Below are 22261 nucleotides of genomic sequence, written 5' to 3'. Positions count from 1 at the left end.
CAGGCGGGGAGGAAGGGACGTGCAAAGATCTTCACTCGACCTGCAAACATAACATGAAAGCTGTAATCAGGATGAAGCCTGACTCATCTCAGGAGTGTACTCCTGAAAGATAAGAGGCCACTAATCAAAGTTTGAGCATGGGAAATTCTGAAATGATTTTCAAGAAAGCTTCTGTGAGACTGGTCGAATACTGGCACACGCTGCCCAGAAGAAGCTGTGGCATCTCAATCCTTAGAGATGCTAAAAACTTGACTGGAACAAGGGATTGAGCAGTCTGCTCTAACTGGACCTGCAGCTGAGCAGCAGTTGGTCTGGACTGTGGAGATCCTGTCCAACCCACATGATTCCATGACCTTAAAACTAACCTAAGCCACTAATTACATCTCTAAGTGCAGTTAAAGGAAAGAGCAATCACATCAGCATGAGTTTGGGATGCAATATACACAAATTCCTATTTTTTGCTGTCCAATTTCATCGTGTTTTTTTTATCTTTAGCCTGCAGTATAAAACAGGCTAAAGAGAACATATTATCTTGTGATTGTGTGTTGGTTTACATACAAATTTTAGCAAATTACAGCAGTATTTCTTACTTTCGTCATTAATGTACGCATCCCAGTTAAATTCTGTATCATTAAAGTATGGAACTACATATGTTTCAAAGGCTGTTGAATTTTTTGATGGCCAGAACAGGCATTTATTTTTCAAGTTGCCCATGAACAGCTGCAGTCCTATCAGTGCAAATACACTCAGGCAAAACACAGTCAGGATCATCACATCTGAGAGCTTCTTCACAGACTGAATTAAGGCTCCAACAATAGTCTTCAGGCCTGCAAACAGAGGCAGATTTTTATTATAATATTAAATATTTAACTAAGCTAAAATGCAATCTAATCAATCTAGCCTCCAAGACACTACTAAATAACATGCACAGCTTAAAAAAAACAGTCTTAAAATATTTTCCAAAGGAAAAGCTACCAATAAGTTTCATCATTCCTGAAAAATAATTTGAAAATATGAATGGGAATGAATGACATACATTCCAAAGCACCTGCTCTTCAAATCAAGAGCTTTGAATTCATGCTCTCTATACATGTACACTACATCTAAAGAAAATAGTTTATTTTCTTTATTATTTTCTTTTTGATGCCTCTTGCTCCAAACCTTTGCCAGTATTCTATTACAATGCACAACATATGGTTTTATAACAGCAAACAAAAAGAGACCACAATTTTATTTCAGCAGCAATTTTAATGTCTGCATTCTAATGCATCATCTTCTGTTGGAGGTGGGGTTTGGTGAAGATAGGCATCATAAGCTAATAACTACATCATGCAATCCCCATGCTACTCATTATTATCTTATTCCTCTGTCAGAAATTCAACTTTTACAAAACTCTAAAATTTTCAATCCCAAATGTCTTTCATAAATATGTATATAGAACATTCACATTAAAAAGACTTAATTTTGATCCTTAACGTGGGAGAGAAAATTTCACATTATTAAATGGAGGAATATACAGGCTATGCAAATGAGTTCTTCATGCAATTGACTATTAAACTCTGAGGCTGACTGTTTTACAGAATTAGAAAAGGAAATGAAATTGAAATTAAGACAAAATCCTGGATGTTTCTGTTAAAAACATGAGTTCAGCTTCTGTGCAGTTTCAGTCAGCCTCAGTGTTTAACCTCGCTCTCACCTGGAATGACTGATATTGTTTTCAAAACTCGGAGAACTCTGAATGTTCTCAACGCTGAGACATTGCCCAGGTCCACAAACTCTGTCACATATCTGTAGTGAGGGATTCCACACACAAACACAATGACAGCACACACAAAATTAAATAGAGGTGATGTAGAGTGTCTACTATTTTACACAGTTACTTCTTACCTGGAATTACAGAAATAGTTTTCAAAGCTCTCAATACTCTGAAAGTTCGAAGAGCTGAAAGATTGCCTAGGTTTACAAATTCTGTTATATACCTGTAGGATTAAATCACAGTTATTCAGAATTGAGGCAGAGCTTGTACTACTTACCTGGACCTGAAATCCAGAAATCCTGGTGTTTTGTTTTTTTTTTTAAGGAATAAGTTAAAGACTTGCATTCATATTTTTCTGTTTCAATTAAGTTTTACCTAAGAAATTCATCCTTAAGATTTACCATTAACTGCAAATTTAAAATGAAACCTATAGACCTGCTTTCGTTTTTAAAATCCTATTTTAAATTGATTGTTAGTGGTATCTTCTGTACTGTGGAATAGTCCACTAATTCTGCTATGTGCTACATTAGTGTAAAATATTCTAGTGGAAAAACTTGAAGCACAATCCAGCTACAATTAATTTATATGAACTAATAAAAGCCTACCAAACTATTACAGGTTCAAAAAGCTTGGTTATTTTACTTTAAAAAAATTATATACTTACGCAAAGGAAATGACAACAAAATCAAGCCAGTTCCAGGGGTCACGAAGGCACGTAAAATCATTTATACAGAAGCCTCTTGCAAAGACTTTTACTAGAAATTCAAAAGTATAAATTCCAGTGAAAGTGTACCTATGAGAAAACATTCAAGCAAAAGTTAAAGATTGTTGGGTTGTTCAGTGATACACCATGAGCATACAGGAAAATAACTCAAACCCAGTAATTATTACATGCACGGAACAGAAGTTATAAACTCACATAAAGTATGACTGGTTTTCCACCATTCTTTTGTGAGATAATAGGATTATACTTTTGCATTTTGTCTGAAAAATATTTTTGCAGTTTCTAGCACATAAGATTTTTTAATTTCAGCACGCAGAATGATAACCATGAATAACATGGAAAAAAAGTTTTGTTCAAATAACATTTGAGCATGGTTGCCACATCAGAAATGAAGTCCATGGCTAAGTAAAACCTAGTACTTCTGAAGGTACTTGACAATTGAGAACGTAGACTTAAGAATGATAAACAATAATCCTCAGCAGAGTATTTTCTTTAAAGAGTGGGTGTGTCCCATAATTAGATTTTGCTGCACAAAATGAAGGTGTTTCAGAGGGGCTATGGAAAGCATCTTCCACACTGAAAACCAATAGTTTTGGATGGAATGACCAATTTCTTTTTTTCTTTTTTTAATAATAAAGAACAGCTCAGGAAGGAGAATGCATGAAAACACTGCTTGTAGGAACATTCTGAGGAAATATATTTATCAGCATTTTGTTCAGAGAAAAAGGTTAACAATGTCACAGCTTCCTTCCTTCACAGAGCTTGCAGGACTGTGCTGCTTTGGGATGATCAAACTCCAAGCAGGAAAAAGGAGAATACTGGTTTTACACAAGTAAGTAAAACTGCATGGTCTAGCTCTTAATTTGCTTTTCATTTTTAAAGCATTTTAAAAATTATTAGCCTATTTAAGTATACTTACTCTACATATTTTGCCCATTCTGGAAGATTTCTCCATGTCATTAATACACAATTTGCCAAAATAGTGAGCATAATGACCTTGTTGAACAATGTTGACCGTAGTTAAGGAACATACCCCTTTTAAGAGCCAAATTTGCATAATGCAATATACAAGGAATTGACCAGGACATAGAATACTGACAACATATATGATACAGATCAGTTTACTATCACCAGCAATGTCATAAATAATGCAAAGATATTTCACAAGAATGATGGTTATACACCTATCACAGAATCATTTAGGTTGGAAAAGACTGCTGAGGTCACCAAATCCAACTTCTGACTCTTGACTTGTCAACTAGACCATGGCACTATGTGCCACATCCAGTCATTTCCTGAACACCTCCAGGGATACTGAGTTTACCACTTCCCTTGGAAGTCAATTCCAATGCTTGACAACCTCTTTTATGAAGAAATTCCTCTTAGAAATGATGTCTAACCTGAACTTCCCCTGGTGCAGCTTGAGGCCATTTCCTCTTGTCCTGTCACTGGTTACCTGGGAGAAGAGCCTGCCCCCCACTTGGCTACACCCTCCTTCCAGCGAGTTGTAGACAGCAGTAAGGCCCCTCTGAGCCTCCTCTTCTCCAGGCTAAACACCCCCAGCTCCCTCAGAAGCTCCTCACAGGACTCACACCCTTCACCAGCTTTGCTGCCCTTCTCTGGACCTGTTCCAGAACCTCAATGTCCCCCCTGAACTGAGGTGCCCAGAACTGGACACAGCACCCAAGGTGTGACCTCACCAGTGCCAAGTACAGGAGGACAGTCATTGTTCCAGCCTTGCTGGCCACACTATTCCTAATACAGGCCAGGATTGCCCCTGGCTTTCTTGGCCACCTGGGCATGCACTGGCTCTTGTTCAGCTGCTGTCTACCAGCACCCCAAGCCCTTTCCCACGGGGCCACTTTCCAGCCACTCTGCCCCCAGCCTGCAGCACTGCATGGGGCTGTTGTGGCCAATTTGTAGGACTCAGCAGCTGGTCATGTAGAACCTCAGGCTCTTGGTCTGGCCCATCCATCCAGCCTGCCCAGGTCCCTCCGCAGGACTTTTCCTGCCCTCCAGCAGGTCAACACTCCCACACAACTTGGTGATATCCACAAACTTACCAAGGGTACACTCACCCCCTTCATCCAGATCATCCATAAAGATTTTAGACAGGGGTGGGTTCAATACTGCATCTTAGGGAACTCTACTAATGACTTCTCTTCTTCTGAATTTAATCAGCAGGTTAAGTGACTAATCTTAGCTCAGATTGATTTTGAAAGAATCATTTTTTTTGGCAGGAACACATTCAAACACTAAATCAAAACTCCTGGTGTTAACATTAGTAATATTAATCAGTAACCATTTTTAACAAACCACTTGAAAAGGATATGAATGAACCAAAATCTTAATAGCTAGTCTTCTAGTGATATTGAAAGGAGATAAAAGGTACAAGGCAGGTGTGGCACTGAACCTGTGGATTGTCTTCGCTTTATCCAGTACTATAAATGTCTTTAAAAAATAGACAAAAAGGGCATGAGGGTAGCGGGCTTAGGAAACTAAGGATACATTTTAGAAACCTTGCCATAGTACAGGCTGCTTACACACACCTAAGTAGCTAAATTTATTTTCAGTAAAATCGCGGAAGGAAATAACAGATTCTAAATTTTCATATGAGCAAAGAAAATTCTACACCACACATTCTTTGTCTCTGGGCTCTTAAAATCTGCATTTCAGATTTTCTAGGATTAAGTAATTACATTAAAACTATAATTAAAAATATGACTTTTAAAATTTAAATTTAATGATGCTCTTTTACTTGCATTTCAGAACAAAATCGGCAATGCAAAACAATGCACCTAAGTAACAATTTTTGGGATCTCACAAAGAACTATTTAACCATTTCAGCATGTTAAAACTGCTTTTGGGGGAGACATCCTTGACTTTTAAAATCCTTGGCTTTATTGCTTGTGCAACCGCCACTACCATAAATGTAATAATTTTTGATTTTAAATAGGAGACACAATGAAAATTTAATCAAATGAAATCTTAATTCAATCTACATTCAATGATTATTCTCTCAAAATCTATAATCTGGAAATAAGCAGGTTATAACGCTGAATATTTCTGTTTTCCAATGACATTTTACTGTAAAAGAAACAGGTCATTTGTCAATAGTGTTTGTGAAGTTAAGAGAACAAAAACTAAAATAACTAAAAAATCTGCATGATTATTAGTCTTCAACATTTTATACTAGAAAAAAATGCTTTAATTAGGTTGTTATTACTGATATAATACAGCTCTTTTGTTAAATTCTTATCTTGCAAGACACTATTTTGTTGATTATTGAGTACTTAATTTCAAAAACCTGTTCTGTGGTTTTAATTCAACAAGTCTTTTATTTATTACACAATAAAACAGCCACTTGCTGCTTATTTTTTACTGCCTTTTTAATGTAAACTCAGTTTTGTATTCCTTCTTGACATCATTTCACTTCACATGCATATATAAAAATAACTTTCCTTCATCTGTACTTGCCAAAGTAAACACCTTGCTCTTTTCTTCCTTTCTTCCTTTTTGTCAGTATATCTATAAATGAAACTGAATCAGTATATATCAATTTAGATTTTGTCTTTGCCTGTAACACAGAACCAATATCGAAACACAAAGACTGGTTTAGTCTTTACATTTTTTTTTTAATTTTGTAAAACAAATATTTTAATGATATTTTCAGGAATGCTTGACAGTGATTATTCTGTCATATGACTGAGTGAGGATTTTGTCTAAAGATGCCTGTAATGAACTAGATCTTAGGCATCAGGTTTCTTACAAAAACGCAGAGAGCAGACAAAGAGATGGAAAGTTTAATGGTTCAGCATTAAATCAGATCTGCAGAGATTACAGGACATTTAATACAAAATCCATTAACTAAAATACCATAATATGAGACATTAAAAGAAAATTTCCTTTTTTTTTTTTTTAAAGCACAACTTTACCAAGAGTTACAGTAGTCTTTAGAGAAATCAAAATAACTAACATGATAGTACCTATTGCATAATACTTCCAACCAGAGCTTCTGACCAGCTCCCCAGCAGAGCATTTATCAGGTTATAGTAAAACGGGAGGGCTCTAATTACATTCTTAGTTCAAAACACTTACTTTTTTATTGATGTAATATGGGTCCAGGTCCTCCAGGGGTTCAGACACCATTCCTGGAGGAATATCACCATAAATAAATGGCAGTGTCTTTCCTGCCTCTAAGTCATTATTTGGCTCTAGGTGATCTGCTTCATGACCAGCATCATCTGTAGGCTCCTCTTGGTGACAATGAAATTTTTCATCAGCAATACGTTTTTCAATGGCTGCAAGAGATTCTTCAGTGAAATAGAAGAAGCTGTCAGGTCCTGGTGGTACCAGCATTGCCTGTGCCATCTTCTCATTCTGCAAATTTTAAATGCTTTTAGGCTCTTGTGTAAGAAGATCCTAGGAGGACATGTAGGAAAAAGAAAAAAGAAACAGAAGGTCACACCACCAACAAAATCCCCAAATGTAAGCTTTTGGCATAGTCAGAATCTGCCTCTTTTCTCTTTATAAAGCCCTGTAGCAAGAAATATTTCAATTAAGAGTCAGATATTTAATAGAAAATTAGCTTCTCATGGCAAAGAGATAGAAGTTAAGAAGTACAGAAAATAATTAAAAAAAAAAAAAGAGATCAAATTCTCTTACAGTTTGTCAACTCAGGTTAATACCTCACAACAAAAGAAGAGAAAAAATTCTAACTTTCCCTAGCCTGACATTAAGTTACATTATTGTGAAAAAGTAAAAAAAATGCTTCAGCACAGCTAAGTATTGCAGTCAATGGTCACAACCTCTACCATACAGATCTATACATTTTTGGCACACCATGTTAAAAAAAACTTGCATTTATATTACAAAAGTAGAAAGAAAAAACATGCCATTTTTATTACTGTCAATTTCTTAAGGCAACATTGCTCCATCTGGTGGCTTATACTATGACTGCCAAACTAATGTTTATATTATACTGTCAGGTACTACAAAAACACATTCTATCTATAAAGCCATATTCACAGGCAGAAAGCAACTGGCCTAAAGTTCAGTCTTTCCCTTTTAGGCTTTCTGATTCGTATCTACCTGATTTTCAACTGTAACTTTGATGCGCTGTCCCTCTGTAATTAAGGAAGTTATGATGGATGAAGTGTTTTAGATTTATACAAAAAACACAGCACAATCAAAAGCACAGTATTCTCTTTCAGAACAAGGATATTGTCAAAATACTTAAAAATAATAAATTCATTAAATTCATTAATTGATCATTTCTTTCTAGGTTATATTTTCCACAGTGAGTGTACAGTTAGCACCTAAGGGTGCAGTATGTTCAGAATAAACCAATTATTTTGAACAGACACAAGATGGAATCCAGTCCCACTTGCTGACAGTCATTAAGTGTTGTAGCCTTTGTCAACACAACATTGTGGTGAGTTGACCTTGGCTGGCTGCTCTCCCACTGACATTCCACAAAAGGAACTGCACAGGGGAGAATGAAGTGAAAGAGCCCAGGTATTAAAATAAAGACAAGCAGATCATTTACAAATTACTGTCATGGGCAAAACAGACTCACTTAGGGAAAAATAACTTACTACCAATTAAAACAGAATTGGAAGGTAAAAACCATAAATCCTAGAAGAATTTTCCCTCTGCCTGTTTGCTCCAGGCTCAACTTCACTGTTCACTGCTCAACTCCTACACCTCCTCCCCCCACAAGAGGCATGGGGATGGTGGGGAATGGGGCTGGCATCAGATCATTGCAGTTCTTTGCCACTCCTTCCTCCTGTTTTTCCCTTGCTCCAGCATGTCCCTCACACAGGCTGTGAAGCTGTGGGATAAGGTTGCTCCAGTGTGGCCTTTGCAGTGCCTCTCCCTGAAGGAACACTCACTTTCTCCAGGGTGAAGTCCCCCAGAGCTGCAGGCTGGGTATCTGCTCTGGCACTCTCCTCCTCTATGGACTGCAGGGAAACACCTGCCCCAGCATGGCCTGTCCCACAGCTTCCAGGGAGCTTCTGCTCCAACCTGCAGCCCTCCTTGCACTCCTGTTCCCCTGGCCCTGGAGCTGTTTCTCACACCCTCTCACAGAGTGCTCCTCACACTGACCTGTGGCATTTTGCTCTTTTCTAGGTGTGTTTTCCCATCCTGCCTGAGCTGGGCAAAGGGCAGCCCTGGGCTCTCCGCTCAGAGCCTGCCTGGCAGCCCTGAAACACCGCGGCCACTGCTCAAGAGTCAGCACAGGCCTCAGTGTCAGAAACACAGGCCTCACTGGAAAAAACTTAAAGCAGATTTAGGCGATGGCAAGTGCTATAGGTTCCTGCCACCACAAAAGCAACAGAGTGAGCCAGTTCTGACCCCAGTGCATGCAGGGAGGATGCACTGGGAAGGAAAAATACTGATGGCAGACTTTTTCATGAAGTGTAACAGCTCCAAAGTCAAATAACCCATGACACAGCGAATCCCAGATAGCTGCCTCTTCTATGCCAACTTTTAGGTCAACTTAATGTTACTTGAGAAAATTTTCTACTTCTAACAATTTTACAGCAGGAACTACATTGCCATGGACAGACAGACAACCCATGATGCAAGCCATCTCTTCTTCAAAATTAGTCAGTTGAGGTTATGGACAGACTTCAAATCCCTGCTTTTTCAGCTGAGCCACAACAGGTTCCAAGTCTTTGGCACATACCACAATAGACACAACAAGAGTGGGGGGGGGCTCTTTACACTGACTACTACAGAGCTGAGAAATTTCCTTATAAATAATTATAGAAATCAGACATTTTTCATGTCACCTGCTAAGTGCTTTAAAAAAACACAAACAGTTTTTTTCTCTGTTTGTGAGAGAAAGAAGAAAGAAAGAAAGCCTGAGAATGCCAAGTCTTTCCTTATTTCAAAACGCCTCATCTCATCTGTTCCATCTTAAAGCGATTCACCATTTTCAAATGCAGGATTTGATTGCTGTTTAGTCTTTTGGGGCAAATTGTTCTCAAATCCTTAGCACCAGTGAACCTGAAGATCTGACCAGTCGTCCTTGGACTGAGAACCAGCTGTGTCCCAAAAGGTACTTTTCCTTCAGAAGCTGAATGACACACGTGGCTCTAAACCTTCACCAGCAAAAAGGGAGAGAGATCTGTCTTCCAAAGAAGAACATCAGGATCTCTTTCCTTCAGCTTCATTTTCACCTAAGAACTAAGGTAACACAAATATTACTTGGTACCTTTAGGTCATTTATTTAGCTTACAACTCTGGGTTTGTTTTTATTTTTTTTATAAAATGGAGGGGTAGGTATTATCTGCTTCTTCATTTGTAAGCTGAAAATTCAGAAAAATAATTTCCTTAGTGCAAGCAGCTGAGTCTATATAATTTGTTTTTTGAAGTCAAGGAAAGTTCCTACTAGTAGGGACTTCCCCCTACAAAAAGGTGGTAGCAGTATTAACTTAAGTAGTATGCTTTTCCTAAAAAAAAGTCTGTAACATATAGGAATGACTTTTTATATACCAGTACTACATGTATTATAACAGATTCTGAGGACAGCACTTTTAATAAAATTTGTATTTCATGAATGATGCAAAGAGTTAATGCCATTGTAAGTAGTCCACACACACTCAGTTATTATCTAATATGGTTAGATGGTTGCACAAAGTCTTTTAGAGGCTGAAGAGAAAAAAAAGCAAGATCTACAGCTATTAGACCAACTTCTACCTTACAACGAAATAGAACAGGAGCTTTACAAATGGTGCTGCCCTGTCACAGGAATGGTGCTCTTTACAGGCTGTATAAAATACAAGCTTTTCAGCACAGCTACACACCACTGACCAGTCTACTATGCCTATGAACAAGTAGGAGTACACTTGGCAGTCTAAGAAATACTGAGGCAAATGTGTTTCAATGATTATCTTCAGAAGCTAGCATGTCAACAACAAAAACCAACCAACGAAACAAAACAAAAAAAAAAAAAGAAGAAAAAAAAAGGGAGATACTGGATGAGAATGCAAATATATAACATAACATTCAGCTAGTCTTTTGGAGGATGTTCTCATTACTCAGATAAAGACTCTGCAAAACTTAAAAAACAGTTTTCTAGTCAACGTTAGGCATATAGACTTGGAAAGTGATGAATGTGATGCCCACAGAAACTACTCAAATCAAACATGTACCTGAAAATGTCACTAACTGTGATGTCTGTCTATGCATTTTGTCTGAATTTACTCTTTAAAAGCTTATAATGCGTAAAACTAAAAGTTCATGACTATTCATTTTAGCAAATACCACTACAGCCTTATGGCAGTTTTATTGCAGTTGTTATCAGAATGAAAGCCAACCTTTCCACTTGCATGTTCATATTCTGCTGGTTTATTCAGCAAGGCTGAAGTGGGACCCTCAGGGCTGAGATGAACTCCAGCATTTCTCTCTAGAGACACCACAGACAATGTCTGCAGCACAATTCTCAGCGTAAACACAAAACAAAAAAAGTTATTTTCCACTACATGACAATCTCTTCTGTGAATGCCTCATTCTAGCAGCCTAATCACAGCCCATGCTTGGAAAAAACCCCCACACCTATTAAATACTTCTTGAGTTTCAGTTCAGTGGCTATTTCCTTTTCATGGCTTTTTTAAAGTACTGCAAATATATAAATGTTGTAGCACTGTGGAAGAAAGTGATGCTGCTTATATTGTTATCTCATGAAAATCACTTTACCCAAGAAAGAAAATGAATGAAAAACAACAACAAAAAAAAGATAAAGCAGGATGGATTGGTTTAATGACTTAAATGCGTCTCTTTCTTGCAATTTTGACAGCATTTGTATTACAAATTAAGGTAGTAACAATCAAATCAGAAAACCATATTTAACGTGAATCCTGAAGAAACTGTTACCCTTCCATCCAAAAATCCCACAAAGGTCCTTCTGAAAGCCCAACATTAAAAAAAACCAACATCAGTAAAAACAAAACCCAACACATAAATCCCCATTTTCTCAACTTACTGTTAATAAACAGGCTTCTAATCTTTCATGGCTAGGTTGTGCATGTAAGGCTGATTGGAGACTGTCCATCAAGCAGGACAGAAAATTCAAATTACAAATGAAAGATTACAGAAAACTGCTACAAACCACAGACCCTGTAGCAGCATGGTACTAGGAGGAAACTCCTGGGGCAGGAATGAGCCAGTTAACAACCTGATACTAATGTTAACATAAATATATTCTTATGGAATATGGTTGAGTGAGCAAGAATAATTTTTAAAATATCTTTTAGAAAATATTCTTAATACATATACAAAGAAAAGCATCAGGGTCATTTATACTAAGTCAGGAGTTTTAAGCTTGTGTCCACCAGGATATGAAAAAAAGCACAAATGGATAGTTTTTATTGTTTCCATATATATAAAAAATTAAAATATAAATATATATGCATTTATTTCTATATATTACTTTTAATATTTGCAAAAATAATGGTCAAGCTTAAAACCTAACCAGTCAGCAACAAGCCCTCAATACTTACAAAATGTGTTTCCCTAACGCAGCATTTTTATCTTAACATTTTTCAAATGTAGAAATAAGACATCTGCTCTTCCTACTATATATTCTACAACATAATGACCAATTTTTTACAGTATTGTTTCCAGCGTTCTCTCTGCTATGGTACATTTCATAATGTTATTTGAGTAACTTGAATCAAGCTTTCAGTGTACTAAAGAAGCCATACTACTGAAATTACTACGCCTCAAAAAACATCTTAGCTTCACATGTATGAAATTTCATTAAAAATAAGGCAATCAGGTAAAGATGTTCAGTGAATTTCATTTAGGCAAGTGATCAAATCTGACGAGTCATAAACAAATTTACAGATTTGTTTTTTGCTCTGCTCTTTTTTTGTGCATTTCTGTATATTAAAAATAAGGTGTTTTTTTCCATGGACATTTAATTCTTCTATATAAATTAAGACTTACTCTATTAACTAATATATTGTCATTGAGCAGTGATGCAGCCTTCAATTTCTACAGAAAATAAGCTGGGTTTATTACTGCTATGTCAGTTGCACAATTGTGTGAAATTCACAGTCTGTGACTGCAAAACAAGCAGGAGGCTATAAGACAAATCCAGAGAATTCTTAGGACAGTGGTTTAATCTAGAAAGCATCTGCTCCTAAACATCAATAAGAACTAAAAGGTTTCTGAATTATTTATTGCTTTGAGACTGAATAGATTAGACCTATGCTATATTTCACCCCTGATACTTCTCAACAAAAGATTGTGCTAATGCAATAGCACTAAGTGGGACAGCTGATTTTTAAGGAAAATTTTTACCATGTCATTCTTTTGTCTGTAAGTCATTTCATTCTCTATAGCTTGTCCACGAAAATAATTTTAAAACCCAAAGTAAATGCTTATGGAGGACAAAATTAATTTCTGTTCAGTTTAATGGACTCCTTATATGAAAATTGCCTTACATGACCTCTAATTCTTCCAAAGGTATTCTAAGCTAGATATTTTCAATTCAATAGCCTCTGATTTCAATTTATGAGCTTATGGTAATACATGGAAGACATCAAAAATATTAATATTGCAGGAATGAAAAATGCTTAAAAGATACAAGATGCTACAGCTGATCTTCAAAAATAAGAATTCTCTAATAGAAGCCCATTTTTAGAATCTGCAACCACTTGGCGGCAGATCAGTTTGCCTTTCCTTTATGTCAGAAAATGCATTAATTGGGTGCAGATCTAGGAAATTCAGTCCTCACAAACAAGCAATTCAATCCCCATGTATCAAGCAGCCACCTTGGAACAGAGCCAATACACAGCAAATAAAAAACCATAAGAGATTTTACTACTGGCAAGGCATGGAAGAACTGTGAAAAGCATCTTACATTGCCACAAATGTGACATGCACATACGATGATATTTCTGCTATTTGCATGACTACTTGGACTACTTTTTCCAGACCAGAGGAACACTGCTCAAAACATCAAGACCTTGCTTCTAGTTAGGTTCAAATAAGTCATGTAGCCAACTCTCTGCATAATAAGCCTAATTTAAAGCTTCCTCAGCCTGTTAACTCCTCTTACAATCCAAAGACAAGTTTATACCAGATTTTCTCCTACACTAAGGCTGTTATTCACTTCAATAGCCCATCAGTGCTTCTTACTTTCATGTATTTATAATAAAAAATCTTAGAATTTTCATTTGGTGACATCAATTCAGTGAACCTACTGATGTCAGGTCTTCTCCCTCAAATTTTTGAATACTTTTTTTTTCCTTTTGGCAAATAAGAGAACACAGGAAAAAAGAATGTGGCAGGGGATGAGGGGCAGGGGGAGGAAGAAAGCAACTCTGCCACCAAAGTAAACACAGAATGGGAAAACTGACTGCAGAACGTAAAAGAGATAAAGCAAGGAGTACAGCCAGACCTCTTTCCATTCCTCTTTCTGGCCAGACAGGCTCCCTATATCTCACTTAATGGCCTCATTAGTGTAATCTGAGTCTACTTTCTCTGCTGGTCTGATTTCCTAGAAAGACTCAGCTACTGTTCTGCAAATGGATACAGGCTGGGATGACTGGTAAAACCTGGCTCAGTTTATAGCAATGTGGGGGCAAAATTCCCACATCCATTCTAGGGCTTCCTGCAAACACACAAAAAGGGGAAAATGGCATTAGCATACATCAACACAGAGATTGATGGTAGGATGTTCTTGAAAAGGTCCACCTGTTAGGTTCAAAAAGGATTTTGCTCCTTCCGGTATATGACTGAATTTTTGTATGTATCAGAAAAAGACTGTTTACTAATGACATCCATTAAAAAAGCCACAGAAGCAGAATTAGCCTGTAAAACTGAAATGAGAGTTCAATACCAGTTACTCTGTTTAGTTCAACAGCCTGAAACACAATGCTGTGTTGGTACAAGAGAATTTCAGGCTGTCAGCCTCATTGACAAAGTTCACCATCTGCTTCCCAATGAACATGAGAGCATGAGAAGGAAAGCAAGAATATGCTAGAACACTTGATACCATGATGGCATTCAAAAGTGCATTTGTTCATTTTTGGTTGGTTTAGTTTTTGTTTTAGTGGAGGTTCAATTATTTACAAAGAAAAGCTTTTTTTGGTACAGATTGCCACGTGCTCTGGGATGACTCTACTTGAGCAGGGAGGTTGGACATGATGACCCACTGTGGTCCCTTCTAACCTGACCTATTCTGTGATTTTGTGACTGGGTGCAGTATAAACAGTGCGATTAGCATCACTCCAAAATATTCATTCCTGTGGACAGAACTTTTAAATGGAAGTCCACTGTCAAGGCTTTGTAACAGAAGAAGTTTCTCTTACATGTCTGCTTTGCTCCTTACCTCCTGTGACTTGTGTTCCATAGCATGTTACTAGTTTGTCCCTTGTTATTTACTTGTCATCTACATATTCTGTCCTAACCAATTCAATTTATATGGAACATTAATAATAAAAACTCACATTATTCAAACTTCACTTAATATTAAAATTTCACTTACTGTGCATTTCCATGGGTTTACAAAAAACACTGTTTTTTATAAATATGAAAACTAATGTAAGAGCATGTCTTCTCTTGGACATGTTAGCTGTGGAATAGCCACAGGAATAATCATCAAGCAAAGGTGCCAGGAGGGTATAGACAAATCAAAGTGTTTTGGAGAGCCAAAGAAACTCCTCTAGCTGAAGCAGAAAATATATACACAAAATATGTACATATCAACAGTGCTGTAGGAACTTGCAGGACATGCTAAAATTACAAATAGCACAGCACTTAGAGTGGACATAACAGAATTAGGGGAAGAGGCCTTTTTCTCACACCAAGTTCATCCCAAAAAACCCCAAACAAACCAGGCACCCTCATCATCATCATTTTAAGCCAAATGTTAACCAAACAAAATCCACAACTATGCCAGGGCCTGAAGTAAAGAGCTAGAGAGCATTTCCTTTGGTTTTTCTCCATGTTCTGACAATCAGAACTAGTTTAATACAGAATTGCTTCCTCTCACAAGTGAAAGAGACAAATGGAAAAGAGATTGTGAAAGAAACTCGGAAAACAGGTTACTTGAATTTAAAGTGTTAGAAAGTGTCAAGGTGAAACTAGTTTGATAAGCACAGGCCTCTTTCACATACAAATAAGCCCTGGATTTACTACACTGTCTGTTCTGCTCAGTTGTGTCCAGGGGCGTAATTATTTTTTAAAGGAAATTTTTTCTTATGAGCACTGAGTCTTTCCTATAAACAATGGTAATTCTCTTAGTCTTTATCAGTCATTTTCAGACATTCATGTGATCATAAGCCAGAACAAAGGAACTTCAAGACAAATTTGGCAGTAGTTTTCTCTGGGGCTTGAATCCAAAACGTCTTAACATTTTCTGAAGTATTTGTCCTCCTTCATTCCCTTTTATTCTCAGCTTTATATTGTGAGACAGGTCTGCATTCAAATGTATCTGACATTGCATCCAGTTGGCAAGAATTCAACAGGAGACTTTCTCATACAAAACCCTCACCACTGGAGACTAAAGCACAGCTGGAAACACAGGTCATGTTTTCAGTTACTTTCCATATTTACTTGCTTTTGAAAATTACTCCTGTTCTATATTGTGTAAACAAAAATTATGGACAAGAAAAATGAACTGGATTAGATTAATCTATTATAAAAAAAACAAAACCAAAACCAAACAAGTTATTGCTATTCTTGTGCCTGCAGAGGAAATGATGAATAAATAAACAGATATGACAGTATCTCCAAAAGAAAACAAAACCTGCTGAAAGAAAAAAGGAGAGAAAATTCTGAAATATTAATCTAATTTCATAGTTTTTTTTTCCCCACTGAACCTGTTTTACCCTTTTTTTCCTCCACTGAACATGTTCTACCTTCTGCATTTAAATTTAGATTTTTAAAATCAAGACTGCACTGGCTGATACCAATTTCCAGCTGAAAAATGAATAAGAGGCAGCAGTAAAACACTATATCATATTGGATTGTTGAAAAATACTGAAATATTGACAATTATTAATGAAGTATTACCATTAATAGTACTAGAATCCAACCAGGGAAATACATTTTACAACCAATTTGTCTGATTGAAAATGCATTTTAAAGGATTTCACTGCTTGTACAATGATAAGTATTGTTCAGCAATTAAGTGTAAAAGATTCTTGAAGATAGAAAGAAAAAGATAGACTTCTATGACCTTTTTCGTTATAATCTTTAGAGACAGATAAATGTAGTGTTCTGGTTCAATCTCCTCTTCTGGTCACTAACAACATATTGAACAATTGAAAAAAAATTCTTTTTCACCTCAGGTTAGAATGCCAGATATCTGTATTTTCCTGAAGCATGCTTAAAAACTCAGTGATTAAGAATAAGGAGACAAAGTTGGTCATTTTATTGCCCTATGTTTTGTAAATTGTGAAATATTCAAATTGCTTGCAATCATTTTATTAGCAGCATGGCTATGTTAGGAAAAAAAAAAAAAACTACCAAGTTCATGCTGCCTTATCAGGATGTGCCACTTGGTAAAAGAAAAAGAGCCGCATAGAAAAGTGTCTGCCAGTAATACTTATTCTGAAGTCACAGAACCATCTACTGGCTTGGAATCACCTGCCTTGAACTCAGTGATTCATAATCTTTCTGAACAAACCCACCTGGACCCTGAGGGTTGGTTCAGCACATCAGGCTGGACAGGGCTCTGAGATGCCTGATGGGGTAGAAGATGTCCCTGGGTGCCCCTGATGACAGGCCTGTCCCTGTGCCCAGCACAGAGAGTTAAACACCCTTCTGACCAGCAAAGGCCCCACCTCCCACACATGAAAGCACTTGCTGAGAGTCTCGCTTCTATTACTACTGCAAGATCAGCACAGGGAACATCCAAAGATGGCCTGATAGTTATCAGTGTTTGTTCATCATAAAATCTAGAGCCATTAGGAATCCTTTCAGAAATGACACTTGATGATCATTTACTTTGCACAAAAAAGCACCAGATGAATATCTGGTGGCATCTACAGGCAGATGTTTGAAAATTTACCTACAGCAACAGGACTAGAAGTAGCCATGAGCATACACGGGACAGAGATTGAAAAAAATCCTCCCTCCCCCACCGGCCCCAAAAACCCATAAAACCCAACCAAAACTAGCTCTAATCTTGTTCCTCACTGCAGGCACACAACTTTTCTTAATACATGTGCCATAGTACACAGTCCCCTAGACAAGGGAATCTCTGCCTGAACTGCAGTGATTATTTATATTGTGGTTGTGCAACATAAAACAGAATTGCAAGGCATTCACAGAAAACAGTCATTAAAAGAGCAGGATATAAAGTGCAGCAGTTAGTTTTAAAAAAGTAATTTTTTTTCTTTTCTTTTTTTTTTTTTTACATAATATGCTGCCATTTTCTATTTCAGACAAAAGGAAAGCAGCTGTTTCAGTCCAGACCACCAGAGCCACTGTACTTTGTCAGCATTGTGGAATGACATTCAGCTTCAAAACCTTCTGTGTTTCTTCCTTCCCAGTCATAGAGTAGGAATCAATAATTCAATCAAGTATTCATCAGGAGAGGGGAATATCCTATTAGTCAGTGCCTGCATTCCTTCCCCCTCACTTTTCTGCATCACTTAGATTTCCAGAAGAGTACATAATTCTTTTTAGCTTAGCCAAAACCAAAGCTCTATTAGTTTAAGAAAAAGAGTATCTGCAAATTCATGTACAACTTTCTAAAGCTAGAAGTGATTACATACCCATTATAAACAATGTTACAACTTTTAGAAAAGAGCCAGAAAATTCACAATGCAAAAGAAACCAAGGAACGGCAGTAAATCACCATTTTTGGAAAAACAGTTACTAAAGACTTCTTCAATTAAACACCCATCTCCATCTAAAAGATTCCAGCAAGCACACATCACCATTACCATGATGCAAAAACCATGAAAAAGGATTTTGTGGCTAGTTGATTTGCTGATAAACACATTTACATCTCTTAAATTACTCTTAAAGTACTAAGCTACTGTCACTTGACACATTTGTCCAATAATGGAAGGAGCATTGTCCTCAATCTGACTGAGAACTGATTTTTAACAGAAAAACTTGAAGATCATCTTTATTTATTATTTTCTGAAGGCTGTAATTTTATTCTTTGTCATCATTCATGAAGTAGTATCTTCACTACAAAGGAGAGAACTCTGAATTTAGTGAAAGGACAAAGCTTTAACAAGATAAGAAAATAAAATATGCCTCCAGTGACCAGATGGAAGGAAAGAAAGACAAAATAGGTGATCATGGCTATTAGGTGTTCGAGACAAAAGGCCTCTTCTTTCATTCAATTTATTTAATCTAATTAAAAAGATAATCTTTATTAGGTCACAGAAACCTCTACATAATATTGTCAAATATTATCTCTAAAACATTTTAAACCTCTTCTTGCCTATGACAGTCTTTGTCTAACAAAAAGAACTGGTAATTGATATATCACTTGAAAGAGATAAGATTTAAATCCTTAAGATCATAAGAGAAAATTATAATAAAAATTCTTATTGGTTTTACTTCCTTATAAATTCTTTAAAAGTCATGCAAGGCATCATTCCAATTTTGAATTGTGTTTTCCCACCAAAACTGAGGTTCATATTATTAATGAAGTGAATAATTTGAGAGTAAGTCAAGAGCTCTGTTTATAAAAAGACTTGTATAATCTTTTTAACCAGGGAAAAATGTAGTAACTCCTTAAAAATACATCAATTGACCTGCAAGAAGAAAACTAAGCTTCCAAGAAATAGGATCTGAATCCTAATGTAAGTTAATGAATATATTTTTCTTAACAGAAGTGGTATACAACACAGAACTCAGATTTATCTAACACAGTAGTCCACAATGTCATGTATTTACATGCCGGGAAATCTCTTGTGGAGGCTCTGGGAGAAATCCAGGCTGTGCTGATCAAGGCTATTGTACCTAACAGGATTGCCTGCAGGGAGAGGACAAGCAAACTGCTCTCTTCTATCCTCTAGGACAGACCGGGAGATCAACAGAAGTTCAACACAACTCAGTACCACCACTGCTCTACACAAAAGCTGGAGTCCAAGACCCAAAGCAGAAATACTCTAACAGAAAAGAAACTGTCTTTTGATTGGGATAGAAGGAAAAAAAAAACCTACACCATGAAAATTGGTATGTCCTAGCCAGGCTCTGTTTTTGGATGAGATCCCTCTGCTGAACCTGAGGTGTCAATTGTCATAAAGACTTCTCAGATTTTGATGGATTTATATGGAAAGCAGTCACCTTCATGTTACCCTTAATATGAGGTGATTCCAAATATAAAGTCCCCTTTGTTTCCACTGGACCTTCTATAGACATGTTTGCCTGAGTAGTGCCTTCACACATTATTTTCCTCATTAAGTACCACCTCACTGTGCCAGTTGTTCAACTCCCCTCTCTCCTGCCTCCATTGGCCTGTATGCAATCAAAGACAACCAACACTAGAAATATTCTGCCCAGTAATTCAGCTCTCAGATAATGACCCTCTCTTTCCCCCACCATCTAGGTAGGAAAAACCCTCAAGGCCTTAAAACATCCTGTGCACCAGATGAATAAACCCAGAAAAACTTGTAGCAAATCAGAAGGTATGGGGTTTTTTTTCAACAGAATGCTGCAAAGCCTTTATAAACAAATTGTAGATAAACGTATTCTAAATGTTTTCTTCTGTCTCTTGTTGTACCAATTAATCTGCTTATAAATCCTAAGAACACTGAAGATACTGCATATTTTCAAAAAATTGATTTATTTCATTTCCTCTGATGTTTTCTTTTCAATGTAAACCTTGCTGTAAGAGAAGGGTTCCCAGACAGAATCAGGGTGGAGATACAAAAGCTGAGCCAGCACATAAAAACACACCACTTGTTGAACAACCATAATCCCAATGCTGAGCAAACGTGCAGCTCCCAGGCAGCAGGTCCCAGAGAAGCCACTGATGGATTAAGGGCAAAGAAGGACAGGTCCCTGCTAGGTGGCACACCTTCAAAATAAACATCTCCTCGTGGCTGGCCAGCTGCTCACAAGGCACATTGCTCATTATTATAAAGAATTTGCATGCTAGCTGAGCAAGCCAGATGGTTAAGAAGCATACTCAGATTAATTATTTGGGTACTAGAAACAGAAAGCTCCTTCCTGGCTGCTGTCTGATCAAATATCAAACATTTCCTCTACACATGCGGTATGAGAACAGAACAACTGGGTCTCACCTGGGAGGGAAATCAGTGCCATGGGTGGAGGCAGCTGGGGGTGGGGTACATCAGAAGGAAAGGGTGGCTGTGGTAAGGGAGGTGAGGTGTGAAACAGTCAAGAATTACTAAAGAAATTGTGGAAAGAAAAGAAATACAACAAAGGCAGGAGAAAGGGAAAGATGCAGCCTTTATACAATCTGTAATAGCCTAACTCCAGGTATATAAGTTTTTTATACACAGTAAAAATAGTTTGGCAAAATACTTCCCAGGGATGTTGTAAATATTCTAAGACATATATTATACATTCAGGAAACCTGAAGGTATAATAATGAACACAGTAGGATTTCATATTTCACACTTAAGGCACAAAAAACCCCCTTATCAATGATACTGTTGCAAGGTAAATCATTATCTATAAAAGCATTGTAAAGTTACATACAATTTAAAATTAAATCAAAGTGAGTGTCAATATTGTGTTTGTATTTGGTTATTTCTCCTCTGTAGTATATCATCACTGATTATCTACTCATTTTCGTACCAGGATAATGTGTTCAGTGAATCACAGCTGTCCAGACACAAAGCCAAACAGGGAGACAAATGCAAAAGGGTTGCCTGTTTTGTCCCAGAACTTGGTGGGGTCTTGGGAGCATCCAAGACAGAAAAAAGCTAGAGATGACCTGCCAGGTCCTGCTTTGGGTGGAGCATAAATGGCATCATCTTTCTGCCTGCTGGCAAGCACCTGGGCACAGCACAGTCCTGAGGGACCCCAGCACTGCCCAGCCCTGCGTGCACACAGGGCACTGCTGCTAGAGGACACTGCTCCAGCCCCTCTGCAGCAGCAGCTAACACTGCAAGGACACACAGGGACACTTTAGGTTTCTTGGCCACTCGGGCCCCACTCAGATACAGCACTTCAAACAAGAATTTTACAGGATTACACTGGATAATGATTCTGCAAATGCAACATCTGAGAAAGCTGTAGTTTCAAGCTAAAGAAACCCCAGCCTAGATCTATACATCACTGGTTTCATCAGCACAGTAAGAACCCAAGAATAAATTAAAACTTTACATACAGAAGGGACTCCAATTTAATATATGTCACAAATACATCACAAAAGGGCACAAAAGAGGCTTGCTGGAGCATTACTGCTGAATTTCCTTACTTAACTTGTTGAATTGAATTTCATGGTGAGATTTTCAAAGAGAGCCCAGTCCTCACAGAAAACACGACAGAGCTTCTATGGAAATAACTGTATTAAATCTATCTTTTCACATATGAAAATATATTCAAATTTCTGTTGGGGTGAAGTGGCTTTGTTTTGTACACAACAACTGCATCCAAAATCATGTAATTTGTCTTTTAAACTTTTGCTTTGATACTAATCTTCTAGAATGGATTTCTTCCACAAATTTAAGAAAACTATTTATACTGAACTTATTACATCACAGGGAAAATGCAATCTGTACTTAAAAATTTGAGAAAGAGTTAGTTTTCCTGTTAGACATCAACTAGTTAACAGTGACAGAAACCTTTACAAGAGTAACAAGACAATTAATGGAAAA

At 37.2% G+C, this 22261-nt stretch overlaps 1 protein-coding gene and 1 long non-coding RNA gene across 3 annotated transcripts in view; one reads left to right on the top strand and one right to left on the bottom strand.

Moving 5' to 3' along the window:
* LOC118688697 (sodium channel protein type 2 subunit alpha-like) overlaps positions 1–6890 on the bottom strand; it is a 43135-nt gene extending 36245 nt beyond the window's left edge. The window contains exons 1-6 of one of the 2 annotated variants that reach the window (XM_036386445.1): positions 6579–6890; positions 4813–4931; positions 3400–3489; positions 2421–2549; positions 1888–1979; positions 591–827 (exon numbers count right to left, since the gene is read on the bottom strand). In XM_036386445.1, the coding sequence (XP_036242338.1) occupies positions 591–827; positions 1888–1979; positions 2421–2549; positions 3400–3489; positions 4813–4931; positions 6579–6851 (940 nt within the window). In that variant the 5' untranslated portion in view covers positions 6852–6890. Of the gene's footprint in view, positions 1–590; positions 828–1696; positions 1789–1887; positions 1980–2420; positions 2550–3399; positions 3490–4812; positions 4932–6578 lie in introns of both variants that reach the window. The other variant, XM_036386446.1, reaches the window with a different exon arrangement.
* LOC118688698 (uncharacterized) lies at positions 2882–21167 on the top strand. Its single transcript, XR_004980501.1, has 3 exons — positions 2882–3312; positions 8613–9679; positions 19438–21167. It is a non-coding gene; the product is annotated as an uncharacterized LOC118688698 (long non-coding RNA).
* The last annotated feature ends 1094 nt before the right edge of the window (positions 21168–22261 follow it).

The sequence above is a fragment of the Molothrus ater genome, chromosome 7 (assembly GCF_012460135.2).
Source record: "Molothrus ater isolate BHLD 08-10-18 breed brown headed cowbird chromosome 7, BPBGC_Mater_1.1, whole genome shotgun sequence".
Taxonomy (NCBI): Eukaryota; Metazoa; Chordata; class Aves; order Passeriformes; family Icteridae; genus Molothrus; species Molothrus ater.
The sequence above is the reverse complement of the archived record's forward strand: the minus strand, read 5'-3'. Positions and strand labels throughout refer to the sequence as shown.